The sequence below is a fragment of the Aspergillus multicolor genome, assembly GCF_047715735.1.
Source record: "Aspergillus multicolor strain CBS 133.54 unplaced genomic scaffold BDW74scaffold_31, whole genome shotgun sequence".
Lineage (NCBI taxonomy): Eukaryota > Fungi > Ascomycota > Eurotiomycetes > Eurotiales > Aspergillaceae > Aspergillus > Aspergillus multicolor.
This window is the reverse complement of record NW_027395982.1, coordinates 264280-284344: the sequence shown is the minus strand read 5'-3', so window position 1 is coordinate 284344 and position 20065 is coordinate 264280. Positions and strand designations below refer to the sequence as shown.

The 20065-nt window shown below is 52.3% G+C and overlaps 9 protein-coding genes across 9 annotated transcripts; 4 read left to right on the top strand and 5 right to left on the bottom strand.

The window, feature by feature from the left end:
* Positions 1-502: 502 nt before the first annotated feature.
* Positions 503-4193, bottom strand: BDW74DRAFT_85992 (C-1-tetrahydrofolate synthase). Its single transcript, XM_073733909.1, has 5 exons — positions 3631-4193; positions 3553-3573; positions 3459-3496; positions 864-3391; positions 503-810 (listed from the first exon to the last, which is right to left on the bottom strand). The coding sequence occupies exons 1-5, from the start codon at positions 4037-4039 to the stop codon at positions 702-704; spliced, it is 3105 nt and encodes a 1034-aa protein (XP_073580093.1). The 5' UTR covers positions 4040-4193; the 3' UTR covers positions 503-701.
* A 358-nt stretch (positions 4194-4551) lies between these two features.
* Positions 4552-6137, top strand: tif34 (translation initiation factor eIF3 subunit i). Its single transcript, XM_073725601.1, has 4 exons — positions 4552-4697; positions 4791-5297; positions 5355-5471; positions 5522-6137. The coding sequence occupies exons 1-4, from the start codon at positions 4671-4673 to the stop codon at positions 5879-5881; spliced, it is 1011 nt and encodes a 336-aa protein (XP_073580092.1). The 5' UTR covers positions 4552-4670; the 3' UTR covers positions 5882-6137.
* A 268-nt stretch (positions 6138-6405) lies between these two features.
* mbf1 (multiprotein-bridging factor 1) lies at positions 6406-6923 on the bottom strand (the record flags this gene model as incomplete). Its single annotated transcript, XM_073727142.1, has 2 exons — positions 6406-6714; positions 6768-6923. 2 exons carry the CDS (start codon positions 6921-6923, stop codon positions 6406-6408), a joined length of 465 nt encoding a protein of 154 aa, XP_073580091.1.
* A 905-nt stretch (positions 6924-7828) lies between these two features.
* BDW74DRAFT_181934 (SH3 domain-containing protein) lies at positions 7829-8777 on the top strand (the record flags this gene model as incomplete). Its single annotated transcript, XM_073730134.1, has 4 exons — positions 7829-7891; positions 7968-8400; positions 8453-8662; positions 8722-8777. 4 exons carry the CDS (start codon positions 7829-7831, stop codon positions 8775-8777), a joined length of 762 nt encoding a protein of 253 aa, XP_073580090.1.
* Positions 8778-9591: 814 nt separating this feature from the next.
* On the bottom strand, positions 9592-10241 carry BDW74DRAFT_85948 (uncharacterized protein). Its single transcript, XM_073733908.1, has one exon. The coding sequence runs from the start codon at positions 10150-10152 to the stop codon at positions 9697-9699; it is 456 nt and encodes a 151-aa protein (XP_073580089.1). The 5' UTR covers positions 10153-10241; the 3' UTR covers positions 9592-9696.
* A 3091-nt stretch (positions 10242-13332) lies between these two features.
* On the top strand, positions 13333-15110 carry BDW74DRAFT_85910 (AIM24 family protein). The gene is made up of 5 exons (XM_073733907.1): positions 13333-13625; positions 13686-13703; positions 13757-14251; positions 14309-14658; positions 14729-15110. Exons 1-5 carry the CDS (start codon positions 13568-13570, stop codon positions 14942-14944), a joined length of 1137 nt encoding a protein of 378 aa, XP_073580088.1. The 5' UTR covers positions 13333-13567; the 3' UTR covers positions 14945-15110.
* A 470-nt stretch (positions 15111-15580) lies between these two features.
* Positions 15581-16558, bottom strand: BDW74DRAFT_181931 (translation initiation factor eIF2 subunit beta; the record flags this gene model as incomplete). The annotated part of the gene is made up of 2 exons (XM_073730133.1): positions 15581-15747; positions 15814-16558. The coding sequence occupies 2 exons, from the start codon at positions 16556-16558 to the stop codon at positions 15581-15583; spliced, it is 912 nt and encodes a 303-aa protein (XP_073580087.1).
* A 633-nt stretch (positions 16559-17191) lies between these two features.
* BDW74DRAFT_160320 (uncharacterized protein) lies at positions 17192-18596 on the top strand. Its single transcript, XM_073725600.1, has 2 exons — positions 17192-17757; positions 17822-18596. The coding sequence occupies exons 1-2, from the start codon at positions 17463-17465 to the stop codon at positions 17911-17913; spliced, it is 387 nt and encodes a 128-aa protein (XP_073580086.1). The 5' UTR covers positions 17192-17462; the 3' UTR covers positions 17914-18596.
* BDW74DRAFT_181929 (uncharacterized protein) lies at positions 18332-18925 on the bottom strand (the record flags this gene model as incomplete). The annotated part of the gene is made up of 2 exons (XM_073730132.1): positions 18332-18787; positions 18854-18925. 2 exons carry the CDS (start codon positions 18923-18925, stop codon positions 18332-18334), a joined length of 528 nt encoding a protein of 175 aa, XP_073580085.1.
* Between the last annotated feature and the right edge of the window lie 1140 nt (positions 18926-20065).

The window sequence follows — 20065 nt, the reverse complement described above, 5'->3', positions numbered from 1 at the left end:
CGCCGAAGCCGGCCGTCTTGGATAACACAATCAATAATGGGAATGAAGGGGCTACAGATTATCAGGCTTGGAGATGGATATCTTGGGCTACAGAAACTCGAGGAAATCGCGGACTCCCAGCGGTATAAGAGGCGGATGACGTTGCGCAGGCGACTCTCCATACTACTCCAGACTCTGGACGACGAGGTTCATGCGGAGTGCGGATGGCGGCGGCCTTGGAGGCGACATTTCTCCGTGCACCGTGCCATTTCAGCCAAACACCATCATCCTCCCAGAGATTCTCCGTCAGTCTGTCGCACTGTCTCAGTCACTACTCTGTGAGAGGTCTCCCACTGTCATGAGGCTACTGGGCGATTTTCCCGCGGCACCAAGAAATTTTCCGCCGGCTGCAACCCCGAACTTGCGATGATCGGACGTTCCCTTGCTTTAGCCGGGGAGCCGGAGTTGGGCCACTCCTCCGGAGCCACGGATCTGCCCAGCTGTCTATCGGACGATCCAAAGGTAAAAAAATAATGTAGTAAGTCAATTATTATTCTGCGTAGTTTATGTTCCAATCCTGTTGAAGATGTATACCTATAATTTTCCCACCCGCTAGGTTCGACAAGTTGAAATGAACCTCACAAATGCTACCATGCCCGTCGTAAATCAACCAAAAATAACCCCTACCTAACAATGCGGAAAGAATATATCAAAAAATAGCTCTAGAAGAGACCGTCAATCTCCCCGGTTTCGGGGTCAATGTCCACGTTCAGGTACCCAGGAGCCGTCGGCAAGCCGGGGATTGTCTGAATGTCCGCTGCAAGCGCATACCTAGGAAAGACTGTTAGTTGAAACACCTTACAACGAAGACAGAAAAGCCTTACAGATATCCACCGCCAACGGCTAACCGCACGTCGCGAATAGGGACCGTGAATCCAGTGGGTGCTCCCTTCAGCGCAGGGTCGTGGCTGAGAGAGTACTGGGTTTTGGCGATACAAATTGGGAGGTTGGAGAAGCCCTGAGCAGTGTATGTGTCGACCTTCTTCTGGGCCAGCTCGCTGAACTCCACCTTGTCCGCACCGTACATAGTCTTACCGATGCGCCCAATGCGCTCCTGGATGCTGCCGTTCAGATCGTAAAGCAGCTTGAAGTCCTTAGGCTTAGAGCTAGCAATGATGACAGCCTTGGCCAAATCCACAGCACCGGCTCCGCCCTCGGCCCAGTGGTTGGCGGAGACGGCGTCCTCGGCACCCGCTGCGATGGCCTCCTCGCGAATGATAGCGATTTCCGCCTCGGTATCAGTCTCAAAGCGGTTGATAGCCACCACAACCGGAACTCCGTACTGCCGGGCGTTCTCGATATGCTTCTTGAGGTTAACGCAACCCTTGCGGAGAATCTCAGTGTTCTCTGTGCGGTAGACCTCGTGCAGGGCAGCTCCGGGGCTGATCTCAGGGCCACCACCGTGGACCTTCAGAGCACGCACAGTGGCGACAATGACAACAGTGTCAGGGGACAGGCCAGAGGAGCGGCACTTGATGTTGAAGAAGCGCTCGCCTCCCATCGTGAAGTCGAAACCGGCCTCTGTAACAACGAAACCGGTCTTGCCTTCGTGATCCTCCTCGGGCTCGGTACCCGCGAGCTTCAGAGCCACCCGGTCTGCAAGAACTGAGCTGGCTCCGATACTGATGTTCGCAAAGGGACCGGCGTGGACCAGAACAGGCGTACCCTCCAAACTCTGCATCAAGTTGGGCTTAATAGCATCCTTCATCAGCGCGGCAAGCGCTCCTCCTGCGCCGATATCGTCGCAAGTAACAGGCTCTCCCCGCGTCGAGGTAGCAACAACCATACGGCCAAGTCTCTCCCGCATATCTGCGAGGTCACTGCTCAGAGCCAGAATGGCCATGCACTCACTGGCAACGGAGATGTCAAACCCGGTTTCGCGGGTCAGTCCCTTCTCAGTGGGCGCTTGTCCAACAGTAATACCTCGGAGGTGGCGGTCATTGACATCCAAGACACGGCGCCAAGTGATGGTTGAAGGATCAATGTCAAGTCGGGCGAATCGGTTGATTTCATCTTCGGTAAGGTCGTTGGGTTCGGTCTTGGTGATTCCGAGCTTCTTCAATCGCTTGAACATAATAGGCTTGAACTCGCGCTTGCCCTTCTTCTCCGGGACAAGACGCTTGTACAAAGCGGCATCTTTCTGCGTAGCCTCATGGAACATGCGTGTCTCAATGGCGGCGGCAAGAAGGTTGTTCGCCGCGGTGATGGCGTGGATATCACCAGTCAGGTGTAGGTTGAACTCATCCATAGGAATGACCTGACTGTAGCCTCCACCGGCGGCTCCACCCTTGATACCGAACGTAGGACCTTGACTCGGCTGGCGGACGTTGGCGAAGACGACACGGTTCAAGTGTGCGCCTAGGGCCTGGCTCAGACCCAATGTGGTTGTCGACTTGCCCTCACCAAGGGGGGTAGGAGTAATACCACAGACAAGGATGTAGCGACCATCGCGGCGGTGGCCCAGACGGTTGAGCACCTCAAGGCTAACCTTGCCTTTGGTGTGGCCGTAGGGCTCAAGCTCGTGGGGCGCGATGCCCACCTCAGACGCAACTTGTGTGATAGGCTTAGGATACTGTGCGCGGGAGATGGCGATGTCGGAGGGAACCGGTGTGACCAGCTTGAGTGGGAGGGGGGTAATATGGCGCTCTTTCTGTTTCTCAAAGTATGCTTTGGCAGACGCGACCACGTTCTCCAAGAGCATAGCCACTGTCATAGGCCCAACACCGCCGGGGACAGGGGTGATCTTCGATGCCACCTGGGAGGCAGTCTCATATTCGACGTCTCCTACCAGGCGCTGTCCGGACTTCTTCGTAGAATCAGGCTTGTAGTTGATACCAACATCGATAACAACGGCACCGGGCTTCACCCACTCGCCCTTGACGAATTCGGTTTTGCCAATGGCCGCGACAATAATATCCGCCTTCTTCACAGCGCTGGCAATATCGGGGGTCTTCGAATGGCACACAGTGACAGTAGCATCTGCGTTCTTGAGGAGGTAGCTGACTGGGCTTCCAACAATGTCGCTCCGGCCGAGGACAACGGCCTCCTTTCCGGCTGGGTCGACACCACTGGCCTTGAGGAGAACCATGACAGCCTTGGGGGTGCAAGGAACGAAGAGAGGGCGGCCACCACGTTTGGCAAGCTCTCCAATGTTGACAGCGCCGAATCCATCAACATCCTTTTCGTCGGCCACAGCGGAGGTGATTGCATGCTCGGAAAGGTGCTGAGGGAGCGGTAATTGAACTAGGATACCGTGTACTGAGGGGTCATTGTTGGCCTGGCTGATTTCCTGAAGGACTTCGGGCTGTGTAATTGACTCGGGGAAGTTGATGATCTTGCAGAGAATGTTCGCCTAATAGAGGGAACAATGTTAGCTGATGTATTGAGAGCTACAAGAGGGTGTACTTGGGTAAAGGTACCTCCTCAGCAGCCTTCAACTTCATGCGCACATATGTGCCTAAAGTATGTTAGGTTAGCTCCTCTCCCACTCAATATCATCACAAGAATGCTTACTTGAATCAGATCTGTCTCCGACTTCATGATGTTAGTTTCTTTCCCGCGGAATATGCAATTGGAGTATAGCTCACGTACCCTGGAAGATCACCAAGCTAGGCTTGAACCTGGGATTGACCTCCTGGATCTTTTGAATTTCATTCTTCAGCCCCGCGCGGATATCCTTGGCGATTTGCGTGCCATCAATCTTTTCGGCCACCATGGCGACGTCTGTGCTAGAGAATGTACAACGCTGACACGGAGAAGCGGGAAAGTCTCTAAGGCTCTCCGGAGAACGTCGGGGAACTATTCGGCGAGTCTCAGTGAAGAACCCGCGTCGAACAGAGGGCAGTCGAGGGTGAGGGTATATAGAGGGGAGAGAAGGTTTGTGGAAAAGAAATAATTGGCGTGAAGAAGATTGACGCAGAGCCCGTGGTTGCAAACCTAAGCTGTTCGCTCGAGCAGCACAGCGGGGTACGACCGCCGAATAGGCGGGGGAGTATGGCATCGATTACTCCTTTGGGTTCCCTGGCGCCGGAGAACTGGAGGGCAGATAGGGAAACCGGTCGATCCAGCGGAGTCGATTGCAAATGGCTATGAATAATCCGTTAGAAGCAGGCAATTGAAGAATATAGAGGACAGTGACGACAGGGAGATCTACGGCAGCTCCATGACCTATAATGGAGTGTTCTTTTAGATTGTCTACTCCGTGCCCGGGAGGACAATGCCTTCAAACCTCAAAGCCTTGCGTGATGGCCCCGATTTCTATCAGCACAGGGTGAACAAAGGCTGATGTCAGCCAAATCAAGCTGCGGCTGGTGTCGATCAAGCTATTCCTCTTAGGATGGTGCTTGAGGGCTGGTCCTGTCACATGATAGATACATCCTTACCGGAGAATCTAGCTTCCGGTACGAGCTTTGTCATTTACGGGCCAATGAGGAAGGCTTGGCATTGGACCCGCGGACTGTGCGATGAAATTCGTGAACTTGCCGGGTGAGGTTAAAGAAAGGCCGCCGCAATAATCAACCCCGCCAGAATCAGCCTCAACACGCAGTTGGTGTCACGGACAGCATCCATCTGTGGTCCAGACTTTTTATACCCCTTTGCGACCTCGATAAATTACATATTGGTTGCCCAAGATGAGGCCGATTTTGCTCGCCGGACATGTGCGTTTTCCCCAGGACACGGAAGAGCCTGCTCGAGTTCTTTCGCCGTCTCAAGCCCCGTAAATTGGTCGCTGACGCTCTTTTATCTTGCAGGAACGATCTCTGAACCAGATCAAGTTCAACAAGGATGGCGATCTCCTGTTCTCGGTAGCTAAGGATAAGATTGTGTGCGCTTGGTGGTCGGCCAACGGCGAGCGACTCGGTACCTACGCCGGACACCTGGGTGCTATCTGGACCGTCGATGTCAGCCCCAACACCGTTCTCCTCGCGACCGGCTCTGCAGACAACTCCGTACGACTTTGGAACGTGAAGACTGGCGAGTGTGTCAAGGTGTGGGAATTCCCTACGGCGGTTAAGCGGGTCGAGTTCAGTCCGGATGGAAGCAAGGTTCTCGCCGTCACAGAAAAGCGTATGGGTTTCCTGGGTACGATTGCGGTTCTCGACATCAACTACGACGGCGACTTCACGAACCAGGCCGAGGAGCCTAGCCTCCGAATCACCTGCACAGAAAGCAAGGCCACAGTCGCCGGGTGGAGTTATCTGGGCAAGTACATTATCGCTGGCCACGAAGATGGAAGCGTTAGCCAGTACGATGGAAAGGTGGGATTCAAAGTTAATTCGGGATTGTCAGCGGCTAGGTTCTAATGTTTGCTTTAGACCGGTGAGCAGCTGGAGAACGTCCAGGCCCACGAGTTCGACCACCAGATCAACGACCTTCAATTCTCTCCCGACCGCACCCACTTCCTTACTGCCTCCAAGGACAAGTCCGCCAAGGTAGGAAGCTTTTGTCGCCAGATTCAGAGTCAGTAACTGACTTTGTATAGCTCATGTCCGCCCGCAACCTCGCCATCCTCAAGACCTACGTCGCCGACACACCACTGAACAGCGCCGCCATCACGCCCAAGAAGGACTACGTTATTCTCGGTGGTGGTCAGGCCGCCATGGATGTCACGACAACCTCCGCCCGTCAGGGTAAATTCGAGGCCCGCTTCTACCACAAGGTCTTCGAGGACGAGATCGGCCGTGTCAAGGGTCACTTCGGTCCCCTGAATACCATCCACGTTCACCCCGCCGGCACAGCGTACGCCTCCGGTGGTGAGGACGGTTACGTCCGTGTTCACCATTTCGACAAGCCCTACTTTGACTTCATGTACGAGGTCGAGCGGGAGCAGCTGAGGCGGTGATATGGTTGATGTGTGTGACGATGGTAGAATTCCCTTATTTCTGTTTATTGCAACTCTCAAATGTGTCATGAAGTGATGGCATGTCCTGTTTACAACAAAAGCACAGAAAGAGACAGCTACGCGTGGTGGGTTTAGGAGACCTGGGTGATTAAGTGGTGAGCTACTTTTCATCTATATCATGATAAGACGGAGTTGGTATCATATTCGATTTCTGGTCGCTTTCGTGTCCTAATAAAAGAGAACCTTTTACTTCAAACTTTCAGAATCTGTAGATGGCATATGTAAACGAGTTTCATTCCTCTAATAAGGAAGGTATTTATGGTAAGTATGTCTACCTAATTCAACACCAGATTGCCGCTTCTGAACGCAAATCAGTCACAAGAAAGAAATGTCATATCATTCAATGGAGGGCATAACATAACAACCGAGAAGCCTGGGACATGAAGGCCAAAGAAAAAGAATCATCATCAACAATGCCCCTCACCTCCCCAGAAGAAAAAGTCGCGGGCTCACCCCCGGTCGATTTACTTTTTCTTAGGGAACTTCTCGCTTCCGATGTCAGCGCCTCTCAGCTTGACGTTGAGCACGCGCTCCATGGCGCTAAGCACCTTCTGGTCGGGTGCGGCTGTGCCCCGCTCGAAGTCCTGGACAACGGTAACTGTGGTGTTGCACTTGGTGGCGAGCTCCTTCTGTGTCATCTTGTATCCCTCCTCGGTTCGGCGCTTCTTGATGGCGTCTGCAACCTGCAGACCGACGGTCTTGGGCTTGACGATGTCGTCGCTGCGGTCGACCTTGGTGAGATGTTGGCCCTCGACGGCGCCAGCGCGTCCGGCCTAAGCATTGTTAGTATGTGGCGCAGGATAACCCAGAGCTAGAAAGAACCTACAGTGTTTCCAGAGGCGTATTTCTTCTCAGTACCGACAACGAGACCCTGGCGCTGGGCGGCGTTCAGTGCGCTCTTGCCCTTGACGACAGTCTCGCGAATGGCGGGGCCGCCACGGTTCTTGGAACCAATGCGGGTAACGGAATCCCAGTCGCTCATTGTTGCTGTGGTGGTGGTGGTGGAAGTTCGGATAGAGGTGGTGATGTTGGGTATCGTCTATATGGTCTATCGCAAAAGGAGTGGCAGTTGTAGTATTCGATCGCGTGAGGTTTGAAAGAGGGATGGTCAAGCCTCACTGGGGGCCCACCGTATTTATATCGATGACACAGACGGAACTTTCGAGACGATGGCGGAGGTGAATGAGTGGTATGCGCTAAACTTGATTGGGGCTAGAGGTGCTGACATCACTTGGCTCTGAGTCAAAGAGCAGTGCCAGAGGCGAGGCTTTATCCGTGATTAGCGATCAAAGGGTCTCTGGGAGATCCAGAAGTCCATGGTATAGCTTTCTGAGAAGGCAAATATCCTTGTTGGATAGAGTAGCATTAGCATTAAAGCTTCTCTTGCCCCAATCCTAGGTGTGAGCTGCGTGAGGGCTTGTTACTATACACAACACATGGCCATTCACGTGCTTACTTCCAACAAAGCAGACTACCTGGCAAACAGCATACGGAGTAGACAAAGAAGGGCACCCAGCCTTGTCCGATACTTCTAGTTATCAAAGAGCATGAATGCTCGGATGTGGCTAAGCATACTCCGAGCATAAATGTCATTGTGATTCATAAATTGGTGGCAGTGCCTGAGAAACACCGAATCCTCCCATATCCACCAATAGAAACGGTTCAGCCTAGCGGCAGTCTGAGGCCTCAGCATTCAGGAACCAACGATCGTGCCGTCCCAGCTCGGCCCCATCCTCCATCCATCAACATCCATCTTTCTCATCGCTGACCACCAACTGAGCAAACATCTGTCGGTCGGCAACCTTTCGCTAAAATCTCCCTATCTTGCACGAAATAGACCTGTCTGTTCAACCCAGTTGAAACCCTGACCATCCCTTATCGCGCGTCATGGCATCTCAAGAGATGTTCCTATCGGCCTTGACCAGCCGGTCGCTCCGTAATGTCCGATCGGTACGACCCTCCCCCTTGGCTTGGATACTGATTTCGAGGTCTTCCACGATATATGCTAATAAACGCCTCTTTGCAGGAGTTGGAGTTTCTAGCGGATGCCTCAGTCATTACCCCTCAGCAACTCTCATCCATTCTATCACAGCTACCCAGCTCGAGTGGAACCGAACGTCAAGTGTCGGCAGCTTCACAGCCATCTCCAGTGCAGCTACCACCCCCTGTCACCCAGAACATTCCTCTGCCCGCGCCTGCTCAAGCTTTGCCATCTCCAGCTCCATACTCACCGCCGACCGCCCAACTCGCCAATACTTCGCTGAATGAAAAGGCACAATATGGAATGAACTCACCCGCGCCGCAGCAGCATTATGCCAGCCCGCCTCCTGCTTACCCACAAGCACCCACTGTGCTATCCGTCGCTTCAGCACTCTATGCGTACACCCCAACAGATGCTGGAGACTTGGCTTTGCAGCCAAATGACCGTATCCAGGTTCTAGAGCACATGAATGCCGACTGTAAGTTTACCTTTGTTGAAATGGAGCCGAGGTGTGTACTAATCGTTTACAGGGTGGCGTGGTCGCAATGAGCGCACAAATCTCGAAGGTATCTTCCCTCGCAGCTACGTCAATGTTTTGGACGAGAAGGCGGTTGCACCACCTACCAATTACGGAAACATGCCTCTTGATGTTAGCCAAAGCGGTTCGTCGTCCACACCTGGTAAATCGGGCAAATTTGAGGAACACGGCAAGAAGTTTGGCAAGAAGCTGGGCAATGCTGGTACGTATTCAGACCTGATATCCCAACTGCATGTTTGCAGCAGCTGACTCTCGGATTAGCTGTCTTCGGTGCCGGAGCTACTATTGGATCCAACATTGTTAACAGCATTTTCTAATTTACTCTCGTTGATGCATGGCCTGGATTGCTGTGCTTTCGCCATAGCAGGGCGCGGTTGCGTTCCTCCTGTCCTTAATTTCTTCTCATTTGTCTCATGGAAGCGGCGTTGGTGGCTTGGGTTTACTCTATTCTTCTGTGCATGAAGGGCCGGCCCATAATGGATGGAAGGCCTTGAAAGAGTTAATTGTCTCCTCATCAGGGTATCTGGTACGGGCCTTTTGTTATCAAGTCTCTAATTCGGCTTTTTAGGGTATCTACATGCAAAAAGGCGTTTTTGGTCAATACTATTCTTAGGCAAAAAAAACAATTACGGGGATCCATTTGTGAATCTAAAGGATCCTGCAGTCTCGTGGTGTTTCAGTTGGCGCCGGGCGATCGTTCTATTCGAAGATTCGCTGCTGCATTTAAGCGCTGGTAAACGTGGCGATCTCCTCTTGTAGTTCTTTTCCCCCTCCACGAACCTGCATCCTGGGCGGTTCGTTCCAGCCAGCTCCAGGCGGGGTTATTGGCCATGGCCAGTTCGATCTTCAATGCCGCTGTCAGACGCCTTGAGAAGGAATGGTCTGTATCGCTAATGCTAGTGGGGGCTGCGGCAAGGCGAACCCCAAGGCCGATTGCATTCCCAGCCTTGCTCAGGTTATAAAAACCATTTCCTGACCCCGGTCCCTTCTCCATTGATCATGCGCTTGAACTGCATATTTTGTTAATTCTCTGTAGCCTGCGGGGAGGGCTAAACCCGCACAATGCCGTCGATGCTCTGGCAGTATCTGCTCCTCACGACGCTCTTTTGGACAGAGAGCGTTAGAGCACAAGGCTGGGAGGACTTTGCTGATAACTTCGCAACGGACTTGGTATCTGCGCCGCCATAGGGAGACCTGTATCTGCTCATCTGATCTGGCGCTAACATGATTGCCTTCTCAGGCGCCACTAGTCGCTCTTTTCGGCGAGCGGCTAACGAAGCAATTTCTCGCTGAGTCTACGAGCCGTCTTGACAACCTGATCTTTGCGCTATGTCCGCTCGGTATCCTGACGGCTGTGGTTTCCGTCATTCGCATTTGCGGGAATTCGTCTCTCCGGGCTTTCGTTGGCAGGGCTAACGAAGCGCCTGGAGAGGCGGAGAATGAGCTGCTCTCCTGTGTCTCTGAGGGCACAGCTGAGTTGTTCAACGACGGTGGCATTTCCAGGGTTTTCGGCAGGCCCAGAATTCTGGAAGTGGTTGTTTGGGAAGAGCAGGGCTCGTACGAGCTCGGGACTCTCCGTGATGCCCTTGAAGTTGGGACTTGGTCTACGCAGGGAGAAGGGGTCCAGACTGAGAAGGGACTCCTGTCTCTTCCTGAGATTGATATTCCCAACTTGTCCTTGAATAAGGGCATTGAGCGGAGAGGACCCGGGTGGTTCTACGCTGCTGCTTTATTGGGAGTTATCCTACAAGGAGGTAAGGCCCTTACTTTGCGTGCTTCTGAAATATATTTTGCTGACCGCAGTGCTAGGCACACTGGTATACGCAGGACTCACGGTCTTTTGGTACTCAGGTATCTTTGGAAAAGACGACGAGTCCTCTGAGAGCTATGCCTTACCGTTTTATATATATGGTTCAATCTCTCTCAGCGTAGGCATGTTTCTATGTGGCTTTCTGATAGAACGCTCGTCGAGCGAGAGTTACCTACAGTCGGAGAAACCAAGTAGGCTTTACTGGTTGCAGCCCGGTCGACAGAAGATCGGCGAGCAGGATTTTGGGGCTTTCCTCGCTATTGATGAAGGCCCGGACTCTTCGACCTCAAAAAGACCAAGATATATAAAATCTGTCCGTGGTCCTCCACCCAGGGGCAAGCGAATCCTACTCGTCTTTACCATATGTGTCACGATGGTTGGATTCGTGCTGCAATTTGTTGGTCTCCGCGGCCTGCATCCATCCGTCATAATCGCAGACGTTGGATCAACCCTCCTCATGGCTGTGGTGCGCACATGCTTGAGGACTAAACGGATTGGTTCAAATGGAAACCAGTTCGGCAAAGACGACCGGGAGCTGTTCTCCCACAACCAGCAAGAACTGGATTGCTTTGCCTATCATCTTGAGAAGGTCAAATCGTTCCATTTGATGTCGAGCCCCGTACATCAATCTGTGCGGTCTCGATCCGGGTCGTGTACTACTAGTCAGGCGTCGCAGATCTCGAATCGACGGTCGGGACTTGGGGCAAAGTTGATACGGACTAGGGCTAAGTTGGCGGAGCTCACTTCTTGCGACCGCCACCCTAGCATGAACTGGGACGATCTCCCAATACGGAAAGTTGCCCAAGATCTCGCAAGGACTATTGAAATGACAATGGAGGTGGTCTCCAGATGGAAAACGGTGCCCAGTAGCAACTCCAGCTTTGAACTTACCTTCGCCTGCCACCCGGATGACGATAAATCTCGAGGCTCTCTGGAGACGTACCCCATCATGCTTGAGCGATCGAATGATACATTCCAATGGAAAGTTGACGCATACGAGTTAGAAGCAATCCTAGGGCTATGGATCTTCACTCTGTTGAAGGGTGATTCGAACTGGTTGCAGAATGGCCTCGGAAGGGCAGTAAGCTTGACCAAAAAAGAGGCCATGGCTGAAGCTACAGATCTATACTTCCACAAATGGATCTTCCGACAACGAGAAGCGATGATGGTTTCATCGAAGATGATATCGTTCCCGGGCCAGACCTTTGGCTACTTTTCTGACCAGCATCCGGATAGCAAAGAGGTTCTTGTCGTGAAGACTGAGAACAGTCTTGGAGTCATGGCTGCACAAGACATCTATATTCAATTTCTCATGGGTATACTCGCGGATTTGCCAACGATCGGTGGCAGCGTGGATATCCTTCCGATTGCACAGACTAGTTTTCTAGCCCAGAGTTCCAGTCTCGATGAACTCGTCGCTTGCTTCCAAACCGGGAACCTGGGCTCGAGAGAGGATGCCTTACTGTGCATAGTACCAGTACTGAAGCATCAAGACATTCTGCCCGAGCTTGCCGGGGATACGAGTACTATTCGAGAGCGTGTTAAAAAACTCACCTCTGACGGCAACTGGGACCACGCCTTCTCCATCCTCCAGTGGCTCTGCAGACGCTCTGAAGGAAAGGAGTTTGAGCGCTCTGTGTACGAGCTCGGGCTTCTCTGCCAGCGAGCGATGCTTAGCAGTACCGCAGGTGCTCGAGATAAGGGGTTTGAGATAGCGAAGTCCCTTCTTCAGTGCGATACCAGGGCGAGCTTCTTCAAAGATCTCAGAAACCTTCGGCCATCCGATTGGATGAACTCTCATGAGCATAGAGAGTGGTGGACGAAATTCTCTGATCAGCTAGGTTGGGCTACATGGCATATCGCCAATAGGCTCAATCGACAGGCTATCATCCATCACATTGAATCGATTGGACTCCCCGATAACCCAATCCTCGAAACTAGCATCATGTCTGATTCATCCAGAGGACCAGGCATCGCACAACTTATGGTACTAGCGTCTCTAGACCCAGAGTTCGTTGTTGAGCTTCAAGGCGATTACCAGAATGGAGATGACTTGTACATGGCGGAATGTCTCCATTGGGTCAACTCAAATGAGCAAGCAGCCCTTCGTCACTGGCTTCTGGCCCGATGGGCCGAGTACGGAAAGCAGTTTCCGCACCAAGCCATGAAAGCATTCGTCCGCGCGGCGCAGAGCTCTAAGTTAGCGGTCGCAACGCTATGTCGCCAAGGCGCAGATATCAACGCGGTTGGGAACGAACGATGCACCGCTTTGATGGAGCTGGTCTCAATCGCAGATACAGAAGGAACAAGGACGTTACTCCAGCACGGCGCAGACGTAAATGCATGCTCGACTACCAACAAATTGTCTTCGTTAGGCTTTGCTGCCATACAAGGTCACGCGGATATACTACATCTACTTCTTGATCATGGAGCAGACCTTGAGCTTCGGAACCTGTTTGGCCATACAGCTTTACAATCAGCATGCACAGAAAATCAGTTAGCCTGTGCCACACTTCTCCTCGACAGAGGAGCGAACATTGAATCTATCGCTACAGACGGTCGCACTCCTCTCCACTTGGCTACGGTGGGAGGCTACCTGGACATAGTCAAACTTCTTATAGAAAGAGGGGCCAACATTAACGCCACTGACTCTCAAGGTAGCACCGCACTGATGCTGGCGGTAACCATACAGTCGGAAGAACTCGTCTCTTTTCTGCTCAGTATGCGGGCAGACAAAGATAAGGGTGACGATGTAGGCAGAACAGCGCTTGCTATGGCATATGAACGAGGGTATATATCGATTGCAGCTATCTTGGAGGCTGTATAGATCCATGCGTGGTGCTTCCGCAGGTTGCCCGCGGAAACCCTAAATAGCTTGAAACGCCGGCACGATAGCAACAATTTCCAACGTATGATCCTTTCTCAACTATTCGCCTCTAGCTTTTCTTTCCCCACTGCTGCGGCGACGACCCCGAGGGCTTGGGAGCTTGGCTTATTTACGCGGGCGCCAAAATGCAGAAGCCAATTGGGGCTCGATCTGCCATTCAGGTGCATCCTGTAAGCGCCCAGTGACGGCCGCGGGGGCAGCATGCAGTAGCCTCAGCCCCACGGTGAGACTGGGAGCTTCTTAAATCAACGCGCCCTTCGCACCCTCGTCCTTGCTACGTTTTGCTTCTTTTTCCTAAAAGTACTCAAGCGCAGCTGTACGCGTCTAACGTCCGTCCGTTGTTTGCGCTGTGTCCACTCCAATTGCATCTAGAATATATGCATTGAGTATCTGCAGAAGCTCATTTCATCATGTCGCAACATCCAATGCACTATCCACCTCCTCCGACTCAAGGAGCTCCGTACTCCCGTATGTATTGTTGTTTCGAGGATCTGATCACCGTTACCTGACGCTAATTGTGTTCTCCAGAATCTCAAAATGCCCCATGTACGGCAACCAAAAGTCCGAACTATGTACTTACCGGCTTACCTACTATATAGCCTTCCCACCACCTCCTCAACCCTCTCCTGGATTTCCTCAGCAGTCCTCCGGTTTTCCTCAGCCCTCTCCTGGCTTTCCTCCGCCCAACTTCAGCTACCCTCCTCCTCCCACTCATCAGCCTCATTCGCAAACAGACTTTCCTCCGCCGCCATCTGTGAGCCCGCCAGCGAGCGAGACGACCTACGTCAGTCATAACCAGGCAGCGTATGCGGCCAACACAGCGCTCCCTCAATCACCACCCCCACCAGTTAGCGAAAAGACCTACACAACGCAAAGCGCTCCGGCGTATGCTACGGCCCCCAAGCCAACACCCCCTCCGGCCTCACATACAGCGTCACAATCAGTCGGCGGCGGATCCTTCGTCGGAGCGACATCTACGGCAGCAGACGATGTGGGAACCTTCAATGGAGGAAGCTACCGGATCAGCCATCGAGACAGCAACACCCTTCTCACACTGCAGCTTGCAGTCGGATGCCCGCTCCAGGTGAAACCAGGTCCGTCACAGCCCTAACCAGCACACTGCTCACGCTCAAATCCTAACCATCCACCAGGTGTCATGATCGGCATGTCTCCTACAATGACGTTGAAAGGTACATTATCCTTCGGGCTGATGAAGTTCATTGCCGGCGGCGAGATGGCAATGTCGACGTACACCGGACCAGGTGAACTCCTGATCGCGCCAACCGTTCTCGGCGACATCACGATCGTCCGACTCGCGCAGGGACAGGAGTGGAAAGTCGGACGGGATGCTTTCCTCGCTTGCACGACCGGCGTCAAGCATGACCACAAAGCGCAGAGCTTGGCTAAGACCTTCTTCTCTGGCGAGGGTCTCTGGGTGTACAGATTCCATGGCGCTGGTTTGCTCTGGATACAGAGCTTCGGAGCAATCCTCAAGAAGGATGTAAGTGACCACCCATGACTAAGATTAGATCGACGGTATGCCCACATGCTAACCAACCGGTCTTATTCAGCTCGTGGAGGGCGAGACATACTTCGTTAACAATGGCCACCTTGTAGCCTGGAACTGCAAATACCAGCTCGAGCGCGTCGCTTCGGGCGGCATCATTTCCAACATTAGCGCAGGCGAAGGTCTGGCCTGTAAGTTCATCGGTCCTGGTACTGTATACCTTCAGACCAGGAATGTGGCCGCATTTGCTATGCAGATTGGAGGAGCGAAATTGCGTTAATCAAGGAGCACATACATACGATGATGATATAGTTTGGCGGTGCTTTATAGCAGATGCTGTTTATGATTTATGCGGCGTTTATGTTGAACTCTCTTTCCCTGTCCATATCATTGAAAAATATCCTATACCATGTTAGACTAAGAAGTTATCTTACGCCAGCTTTCTCCGTGTATTAACGTCGCTATTGCACACCGTCCTAGATCTGTTAGGGCTTAAGAGATCGACTTTGCCCTTCGAAAGGTTAAGCAACAACTTGTACTATAAACCGTCATATCATTCAATATACTTATCAATCATGACATTCTAAGAATATCGTCATCACCGCTTTTGACTCAACCTTTGCAGGCGCGGCACGCCGCGCCCGCAGCTGCCTCCATATCCCCATTCCTCATCTCATTATCCCATCTCCCTAGCATCAATGATCCAAAGAAATCAAAAGATAGAAGGAATTTTTACATGGAAGAAAAGAGGAAAACATGAGAAAAGGGGAATAAAGAGAACTGAGAAGATACTTCCATTCGCCAAGGTATAGAAGAGGAAAAGTCAGAAGAGAGATAAAAGACCTTTTCTCCTCTATTTTCCAATAACCTGGCACCTCCGCGACACCGAAACCACGAGCTAGCCTGAAGGCTAGATCTAAGCCTGCCTCTTTCTGCGACCGACTTGTCCACGGAAACCGGTCTTGATGGCGGCGACGGAACGACGGGATCCGCAAGAGTTGCAAGTGACGAAGTAAAGACGGTTCTCACCCTTGTTGAGCTCAGTGTCGGGGCTGCGGCAGGTCTTGCAGGTGACGTATTCAACTGTTCTCATTAGTCTCACGTTCCATACGGTACCTCGGCCAATATCTGAGGAAAAGGGGGACATACCGATATACCGCCTAAGAACGTTCTCAATCTGCTTCTGCTGGAAACGACCCTTGATAACCAGACGCCTGCTTCCGTCAACACTTCCACTGGTACCCAATTCCGCGAACAAGAACTGCATGACGTGGTCGTCGGATCGCTTCATGCGCTTGCAGATATCGGCGATGTTGGCGAAAATCGTACGCCTGTTACCCTCACGCAGACATTGCGGGGGAGGAATCTTGTAAGACTTGGTTCCGCTGGACAGGAGATCGGGGTGGTGGCTCTGGATAAGGGAGAAGAATCGCGAAACGAGCAGCGTGTAGGGGATGGCCTGGGTGGCGTCGTGGGCCCAGATGCCTGTGCCGGCTTCGAGATCGCCCTCGGGAACCTCGGCCTCTTTGTTCTCCTCAGCCTCCTTCTCTGCGATACCGGCCTCGGCGAGCTTAGCCTCGAAGTCGCCGGCGTCGACCTTCTTGGTCTTCTTCTTCTTTTTCTTCAGCGCTGTGGGGTCGAACTCGCCGTCCGCGGCGGGGGCGGGGGAGGATTCATCGTCGGCGGCATCGGCGTCCTTGGGCTTCTTGGTCTTCTTCTTCTTAGCGAGACCCTTGAAGAGGTCAGTAACCTCGTCGACGGCCGTGTCTGCTGTTAACGGTGTTAGATCGGTGGTCGCTGGTGTGGAAACGCGGAGGGGTGGATCGGGGCAATCCGCACCTTGCTCCTCGACAGGCTTCTCGAGCTGTTGTGTGACTTCGCCGTTGGTATCCATGATGACGGTTCCTTCACTAAATGCGACGGACTTGCGTTGTTTCTGAGCCGTTGGTTCGACCTATAACCAGCCCGGATATAACTCGTTAGTGGGGGTGGAAGAAATTATAACTTAAAAATGACCAGGAGCTCAAAAAGCGGGCATAACAAAACAAGACGAAAAGGGCAGATCTGGGATGATTCCAGCGCTGAAGCAACCAGTAAGGCGGGAGTTGGGCACAGCGACTAGGAGGTTATGCACAAGAACTTTAGAATGTGGGCGATCGGTAAAAGATACAGCACAGAAAACAAGGGTGTGTGACGTACAGTATCCGCCATATTGTGGAAGATAATTTGAAATGTAGGAAAAAGAGATATGTCCACTCCTATATAAACCAAAGAAGAAAGTAGAGTCTTACCCGGTAGAGAGGAACAGAAATGAGTTGTCTTTGAGGTCGATATCTCTCGCCTTTGCCGCAGTTGCTTTGAGTTTGATGGCGAGGCTGTTATCGCGGAGAGATCACGTGTAGCTGATGACTCAACATCTCGTATTGGTATTACGGGCCAGCTACACGTGATATAGCTCGCTATGATCCTCAGGCAATAAGGCCGCAAATAACCTCATCGTTCCGACTTCTAACTCCCGGCAGCGATTCCGTAGTCCGTACATTCATTTGACGCGGCACTTGTTCAGGCGGTAGGCAGGCCACTGCTTGGTAACTCGATAACCTCGACCTCGAAACCCGACCTCCCTCTGCGCAGACGCCATCATCCATACCAGTCTCAGTCCACGTCCGACTCCAATAACCACCCCCGTTAACTCCGCATCAACCTACTTACCAGCTCACCACTATACCCGCACCCTCGAGTAACCTCCTCCGTCGACCGAGATCCTTCAAACCAGTGGTCAACTCAACCCCGCCAATATGTCCTCAGATTCCTCCACCACAGACTCCTACATCCTCCCAACCCCAACCTCCTCAACAACAAACACACCCCCGCGGCCCCGAAGCACAAGCTACACAGACTCCATCTCGTCCGTCGCCTCTCTCCCCTCTGAATCAACCTCCGCCTCTGATTTGGAGACGCTCTCCGACGACTCGGACTACTCCGATGCCGAGGCCGAGTGGCAGGAGAGCATTGAGCAGCTGGAGCTGCTGCTGACGATGGTGATTGTGCCTGTTGTTGGGAAGTATCTGGGGAGGAGATGTGCTTATTGGGGTATGTTAGGTCCTATTGCGCTTTGTTTTTTGTCACTTCGCTAATCATTTATCTTGTGGTTTAGGCTGGACGCGGTTCATGGAGTGGAAGTATCCCATCGAGTTCTACGGGGTTGGAGAGAAGGGCTCAAGTGTGAAGACGTACGCGGCGCTGTGAGTGGGGATCAATAAGAGGCGGGGGATACACAGCGGTATTGAATTGGGTACGGTCAACAAACCAAGAGACCCTTGGGATTGCATCCTCGGCGTTGTACAGTATCTGGAGCGTCTGATTTCAGGTATTTTCAGATGAGCTATTGCATGCAAACCTATAGAGATAACGGCGTTGTTTGGTCATCGGGAGTTATACATCTGCCGAAGTGAAAGTGAGAGCTATACAGCCGTGAGGTCCACGCTAATTATACCCATCTAATGCAATAGTCGATACTGAACTCCTCTGTTCGCACGGCACGGACAAGGCAAGATTATTTGATGCAAAGCATGTCAAGTATTCCATATGTTTCTAGGTATATTGTGCGGAGCGTCTTCACATGCCCGACTCATGATGTACAGTCACTTGAACGAGACCATCAAGACTATTTACCCGCCTGCTCTCGAGCTTGAAGAGCATTGTCCCTCACAGTCTCCGCATGCCCACGTGCAATATGAGCTCTCTCCCTCTTCCCCTCCATGTCTCCGTACTGAAGCCCCACTTGTGCCAGAGCGGAACGACTGAAGTAGCTCGGCTCACTGGATCCAGGGGTAAGATACCGCTCCAGCGGACTCTCGAGGCACATGAATGGACGTTGGCCATCTCCTTCAAAGATCTTGAAGGGATCTGTACCCGTGGTGGTCGTGGCGTCAGTGGAGGGGAGGCGTACGCCTTGGGTAGGACGGCCGATGTCACGCTCAACGGTCGTATCATTTGTGCTATCCCCAGTGAGCAGGCTTGTGCCGGAAACGTTGGTGCTAGGCTGGGAGCAAAGCAGTTGAAGCTGCTCTTCGGATATGACTTTCTCGGCCCATGAAGTGATCGTGCCGGTAGTGTGCTTCTGTGGAAATATGTCAGTTAGGGCTTGTTTATGCTCAGGTTTGACTGCAGGTGGGGAGAGACCTACGTTTTGAAGAAGCCGGTCGAGGATGGCGAGGTTGCGCTTCGTCAACGGATGTCGGGTCGAGGTTGCAGACATGGCTATTCCGGGCCTTGCTAATGGATCGTGTTGTGGTTGACTTAAGAACATGGATAGGCGCTGTGGGGGTATTTGACCGAATGAAGTGAGATAAATGAGTGAATGGCACTGCAGCAGACGGTCAGCAGTGCTCCTTTATGTGTCGTCTCCTAGTGGGAGTTCTGGCCTACACCTACACCGGCACCGGTAGCAGCAGAATGCAGGTGACTGAGCTTGCTGTTGTCTGTCTCCACCAACTGAGCAGGGTACGATAATAAAGTACAACCGGTGCCTGTCCGTTGCAGCGGCAATAGACAATCGGGCAATCCCTGCTCTACGGTTCCGGCTTGCGGTGATTTGGTGGGAAGAGTGGGGTGATTTGATAATGTGCTCAATGCAAGCAGAGGCAGAGGGCTGTTTCAGCTGCTGCAGGAAGGAGCGGGCTGTCAAGAATGTTGCAGGCACCGTCCCGACAACCTGGTACTCGGGACAGACCTCCAGAGGGTGAGAGTTATGATTTGCATGTTATTGAAAGGAAGAATAGAGCTGGCTCTGAACCAGCCATAGCATACGAAGTCGAAAGCCGTCTCTAATGGATTACATCTCTAAGACTCAATACTCTGTACACTGATGTATTTCCCAATCGAGATATGGAATCAAAATATCGCGAAGTTCGACCCAGGGCAAATGATCAAAAGCAAACATGCAATGTAAGCCATCTACTTTTTGAGCCAGTGCGCTGCATTAGCCTACCGTTCGCTTGGGTCGAGGATGCATCGGCTCCAATGGGCATCTTCTTGATGGTACGATGTCCCTCGAAGAGCAGAGCGTTTTATTCGCTAGTGCTCGGAGTCAATGCGTCAAGAGGCGATGTCAGCGTCTTGTAATGCAGATCTCAATATGCCGGGGTCATTGGCGAGCAAGTCGCTGCTTTCACATTTGACTGCATTTTCATGGGCTCGGTTCTCGTTTATTCCAATGATAGCCTGGTAAGCAGTTTTGGAACCCTTCACTGAGTAACTTCTTGATATGGATCTCCTTAAAGAAAAACCGTTAGCAAGGCTCATCCATGGGTAATGATAGAGCGAGGGAGGGCTTACCTAGAATCTATGAGACGTGCCCATGAAATCGTTATGATATGCTTCTCTATACAATCTGCTA